This window comes from Amphimedon queenslandica, unplaced genomic scaffold (assembly GCF_000090795.2).
Source record: "Amphimedon queenslandica unplaced genomic scaffold, v1.1 AMPQUscaffold_12895, whole genome shotgun sequence".
NCBI lineage: Eukaryota > Metazoa > Porifera > Demospongiae > Haplosclerida > Niphatidae > Amphimedon > Amphimedon queenslandica.
The window spans coordinates 1-5,700 of record NW_003546869.1 but is presented as its reverse complement, the minus strand read 5'-3'; the positions used below and the strand labels follow the sequence as shown (position 1 = coordinate 5,700).

The 5,700-nt window shown below is 36.2% G+C and overlaps 1 protein-coding gene across 1 annotated transcript; it reads left to right on the top strand.

Annotated features, from left to right (window-relative positions):
* Positions 1–2,783: 2,783 nt before the first annotated feature.
* Positions 2,784–3,848, top strand: LOC109586338 (uncharacterized). The gene is made up of 4 exons (XM_020002519.1): positions 2,784–2,919; positions 2,967–3,151; positions 3,278–3,642; positions 3,786–3,848. The coding sequence occupies exons 1-4, from the start codon at positions 2,814–2,816 to the stop codon at positions 3,817–3,819; spliced, it is 690 nt and encodes a 229-aa protein (XP_019858078.1). The 5' UTR covers positions 2,784–2,813; the 3' UTR covers positions 3,820–3,848.
* Positions 3,849–5,700: the final 1,852 nt, after the last annotated feature.

Here is a 5,700-nt window from a genome sequence, read left to right as displayed (position 1 = left end):
TGAATAACAGCCTCAGCCCCAGAGGAGGTTCGACAGGGTCAAAAGGTCAATTAATTAGCATCACGTGATCACTAATAAACTATGCAGCATAGCTTTTGGATGGTGTTCCCCTCATTTTTATTTCTCCATACTGTTACCTTTAGCATTTTAAGACTCTCCAACTTGTCATTAACCATGTGCCCCAATTTATTTTTTATGAAGCAAAATAGCAAAATCGAGCAAACTGAGGCCATGTTTTGTAGGTGTGGTCATTGCTTCAGAAAATATGGCATCTAAAAGGGGCATGCCTTCTCCTTCTGGGAAAACGCCTGTACGCCCTAGCAAACGACAGAATGCTATCAGAGAAAGGGATACAACTATTGCCAGACGCCCTCTGTTCAATCCACCGAATTCATGGATTGACAAAGAAGATGAGGCACTCACCTCCTTCATTCTTATAAGTAATGTTGCTGATGATAAGTGGCCTTCTGTCAAAAGTGCCAAGTTTTGGGAAGGGGCATCTACTTTTATTCAGAACGTGTGGTACAATTCGAACAAGTAAGATGCAATTCTTTACAAATAGTCAATTGCCGCCCTGTCTTTCTGTTAAATGAGTGCCCATGGTCTTGGCATGTTAATGCTGCCGTTATTCTCGTACCTTACTTGTAAATACATGCTAGTAAAATGTTTAAATTTTTAAAGTGTATGTGTGTACAAGCATGTGTAGAGATTACAAAACTGATAGAGAGATAGAGAAGGGTTAAATTTTGCAGATTAGTGAAAATTTAAATGTGAACTTTTTTATAGTAATTATTCTTTTTTATGATATATATTACATGTATGTTCATGTACACGTAGGTGGATCTTGTCGCACTAGAGTAACCCGACATTTAATTAAATGTTTTAAGACCCCGAAGGCAGCTGAAGAGTATTATTCATCTCTACATAGTCAATGTAGTCCTTCACAAATGGATGATCATCATACTAGCAGCTCACCCACTTCTTCTACTTCTGCTGTGTCCATAAACATTGAGACTGTTGACCGTTTGGCTCAATTACTTAATGATTTGTGTCTAATGGATCCAGAACAACACTTACTCTCTTTAAGCGAATCTTTTGCTACATATTGTACACGAGTTGATATTTCACTTCCTTCTGACTTTCTTGTACTTGCTGTTAAAGGAATGCTAAATCTTAAGTCTTCAAACAGAAGCAATATTGTGTATGCATTGGCTAAAGGTTTGGGTAGTCAGAGATCTAGTGGTAATGATTCGTTGCTTCCAGTAAAGAGTGTGCTCACTGGGCTGATTGAGTACAGCGTTAATTTCTTTACTTCAGATAATTTGTCTAAGGTAGCTAGATTACATGCTTACATTTAGGTACTAATGGAGTTTCATGTATAATTTTTAGGTATCTTGCCCGGAAGATTATAGATTATGGTTGCAAACCATGTACTGTCATTTTGGAAATAAATGGCTAAACCTTCATGGAGGCCCCATGTGGAAATTTGTTGCAACAGAACAGGGTGGTCCATCATCTAGTGATTCTCATTTATTGACTAGTGAAGTAATTATTTTGTTACTTAAATTTGCATAATACTGTTGTCTGCTAGGCACGTGTGAACATCCCTGCTTTATCTGCGCGTTCAATTCAACGTGATATTCAGAAATCTTCTTTTACTAGTGATGCACGTATACAGGTAAACTCATGTATATTGTGTAAAATTTATCTAATGATGTTATAGGAATCTATTTTAAATGATGCTTATAAAGCGCTGCCTGATACAGAGTGGTGGATCAAGTCTGATGGGTGTGATGTTATTGCTGGGTTGACTGAATCAATGAGACTTGAATGGAGTGGTGATGTAGATCTTGGTGATGGCAATCTTCAAAAGCAGTATAGCAATTATATGGAGCGTGTCAGCCTTGTGAAGCACATCAATCGTCACATAAGCGAGGTGGAACAAAGGATGTTGACAGCTGGAGATCTGTTATGTATTAAGGAATCTATTGTTAATGATTTGACTTACATTGATAAAGGTACATCTAAATGGTCTAATTATTTTACCTTTGTTTATTCTTTGGGTAGCTCTTAAAGAAGCTAATAAGGAATTGTTAGATAAAGTATCCTCGGGAAGAAATGTAGGGGACAAGGAGCTTTTTTCTCTATCTTGGACTGTAGATGGATTAGGTCGATTGATATCTCTGGGACGGCAGATTTATGCAGAAGTTGTATATCTCTTAGAATTTCTACAAAATGATACAGCAAATGTCATCAAAGATAACACAGCTAGTAAATTAGTCAAGCTGCAGGAGAGTTTGCTTCAGTTCATTCGAGAAGTCACTAGGCATCAGCGGAAAAAGGCCACACACATTCTTGTCACAATGATCAGTCCTAGTGAAAGATTATGTAAGCCTTATGCTTTGCCTGTGTCTTGTGTTCCTTACCGGAGTTTGACAGCTAAGGAAGCTCGTACCTTTATTAGCAAGATTATTTTTGAGATGAATAAGCGAAATATGAAAGTAGCAGGTACATTGTATATAAAATTGAATGAAAGCCTATTGCCTTCTTTTTTCACAGGTTTTGTTAGTAATGGGGAATACAATTCCTTTCGTTCGATGGGTTACACACGCCCCCTTTCTGTACTCAAAGTGAGATCTATTGCCAGAAACAAGTATTCTAAGATGTCCATAGCTAAAATGGAAGCAATGCTTGAGCCTATAGGTATTGCAGTAAATTTTAATTTTATTTTAATTATTGTGTTATTAGTTGAGTTAAATGGTAATGTCTCAGCCAAGTTGGCTAGTGACTGCATCTCAAAAGATGTACTAAAAATGATTTATTCCTGGAAGCTAGCTGGTGCGGACACTAATGACATTATTGATCGTTTACGAGTTCAATGTGTACCATCAGGTTATATTCCGAAGCCTTGGAATTCAAGTAATTATAACATTAAAATTTTGTGTCTACTTATTTACATAACATAGATCGTCCTGTTGAAACTTATTCTGACAAGTTAAGGTCTATTTTGGCACAATCTGAATATTCACATCAGATTTGTCAATATACTATGAAAGGAGTTCCTTTTTCTACTTACATGTATGTGCCTGAGGTTCACCCTATAACTGACTCAGAGTATCATGAAAGGGAGGATAATGCACATGTTTTAAAGGTATACTTTGTTACATGTATGCACATGTAGCCCTAAACTATTTACTTTTTTGTTAATTATTGAATTAAATGCTACTGTACTATAGAGAATGGGCTATATTACATTTTAATAATTATTATTAAATAGAGAATTGCTACTGCCACTAGATCGGGTGGCCCAGCTCAGCTACAGTTGGAAAGATTTGTCAAGGCGCTTGATGATCCCACCTCTGGCTTGACGTATCCTGCCTTAACTGGTCAAAGGAAGCAATCTGTACAGGATGCAGAACGTTTGTTTAGTGAAGGTGTTGCAAAGTATATGGAAAGGAATGACTATACTTCTGAGGCAAAGTTTGTGAGAACTGTCCTTAATTGGCGTAGAGCATCAGATGAAAGAGGTTTAACGGAGTTAGAGAGATGCCGGTACAACTACAACATGTTAAATTTTCTATTAGACGATTTAATGCCTTGGCATAGAGACAATTATGATTTCAGTACTTTAGAAGTAAACAGGTCAGCAGTCACAATTTATTTTCATAATTGCACATTTTACTTTAATTATTTTCTACATCTGTTGTACATGGCCATGCAATGTATATTGGCAAATATAGTTATTTAAATACCATGTTACAGTATCATAATTTTATCTCTTATAGAGACACCACTGCCATTCAAGGCATGACACAGTAGACTCTAATTGCATTGACTACAACAATTGAAAGTAGGGAATGGATGCGCAGAAAGCGTAGCGATGGTGTACCTGCTGAACATCCACGAGCTAGCACTACAGATGACGTGGAATGCTTTTTCAGTACTCTTAGAGACACCATAGGTAATCATTTCACATGCAAATCTGTTATGACAGAATGGAAGAAAGTTTGTATTGAGTACTCAAAAAGAATAGATAAAGATCTCCCATTTTACTATTATACTGCAACACACGATAGATTTTTTGAAGGAGAAAGGCCAACCTTTGATAAATATGAAATGTCTAAGCAGAATCCACGACAACAGCGATTGCGTACCATTGAACAACCAGGTCTGTTTGCTGCAGGTAGAACAACAATGATCAAGATTGGGGAAAAGTCCATTCGTCGCCAGTTTCATCAAGTACCAGTTGAGTTGCCACCACCTCCTGAAACAGCTATTGCAGACTTAATTGCTATTGAACATTCATACTGATGATAATTTGCTTGTCTTAAACAATGATTAAACATAATAATTCTACAATTGTGTGTGTACATATTGATAGTCAATTCACCTGTAACAATCAATTAATTTAACAATGTCAATAGTACCATACAAACAATATCCTGATAGTTATTAGATAGTTATAGAGTAATTGTTTCAACGTGTGCTGCTATACTTTAGAATAGTCTTGTCCCATCTACTATTTTTCGAAATAGAAATGCCAGCAAAATGTCCAGGTCCTGATCTTCTCCAATCTGTGATGTATTTAATCCATGAAAACTCTACTTTTACAATTTCTTTAGATTCAATAGCATCATGCACAATATCGAGTAATTCTTTAATAACATACCCAATTTTCTCCCACTTTCCTCCTAATTGACATTCAAATGCAATAGCTTTTGAGTCATAAATATTATTCGGCTCTGGCGTTAAACGAACTGGAACATAGTCTTGATTACGAATTCTACTGCTAGCAGTGCGTAGTGCTGTTTGAAATGAAATTTCTCTGGTTGCTCCAATACACTTAAATGTTACAGTTTCATATGATTCATCCTCAGCAGAATCTGAAACTGAAATCTCCTTTTCTTCCTCATTATCCTCTTCATTATAATTTTCTTCCTCATCTGTTGGCTCCAAGGTATTTATCTGTACTTGTGACTTCATTTTCCATTTCCAAACCACATACACTGCATTGCTTACAAGCCTTATATTTGGTATTAGTATTTGCTGGCTGAATTCATCAATCTAAAAATCATATACATGTAGATGTAACAAATACTTGTATATATACTACTTACATTCACTAAACAGGTTTCAAGTGCCTCTACTGAAAGTGGTGTAGGTAACGAAAGACATATATCACCTCTAAAAAAGATATCAAAGATGCCTAAATCCAGATCATCCAATGAATCATCATGCATCTGTACAACAGCATGTCTCAATGAGACGGAAATTACAGAAAAGCTAGGGATTGTGTAAGAGTAAGAGTCTTTTAGCTCTAAAACATAAATCGTGGTACTGCTGGATGTTTCTAAAAATTAAGACACAAAATATTAATAAGTAAACGATTTTAATGGGTACACGTTTACAATAAATTCTGATACTAGAGTAATCTCTCCGTTATCGGACACTCCCACTAATCGGACACTGTAACTTTTTCTGAAGAAGTTGCCACTGAATTCTTCTGTTATCATAAGATAGATAACAGAGATAAGGTACATAAAAGTACAAAAAACATCAGCAATTATCTTTTGTTATCAGAGAAAATCATCTCGATGTAAAAATATCGGACGGCCCCAATTCTGGACAATAATTTTCTTCGCCGTACATGGGCTCTCAGCAGACGACAGAAACTATTCTGAATAGTTTGATACCACCAAA

Excerpts from the sequence above, each read along its gene's own strand:
- LOC109586338 (XM_020002519.1), top strand. The coding sequence starts at position 2,814 with ATGATTTATTCCTGGAAGCTAGCTGGTGCGGACACTAATGACATTATT. Across the intron at positions 3,152-3,277 it reads ATAATGCACATGTTTTAAAG|AGAATTGCTACTGCCACTAG; the intron begins GTATACTTTGTT and ends ATTATTAAATAG. Across the intron at positions 3,643-3,785 it reads AGTACTTTAGAAGTAAACAG|AGACACCACTGCCATTCAAG; the intron begins GTCAGCAGTCAC and ends TATCTCTTATAG.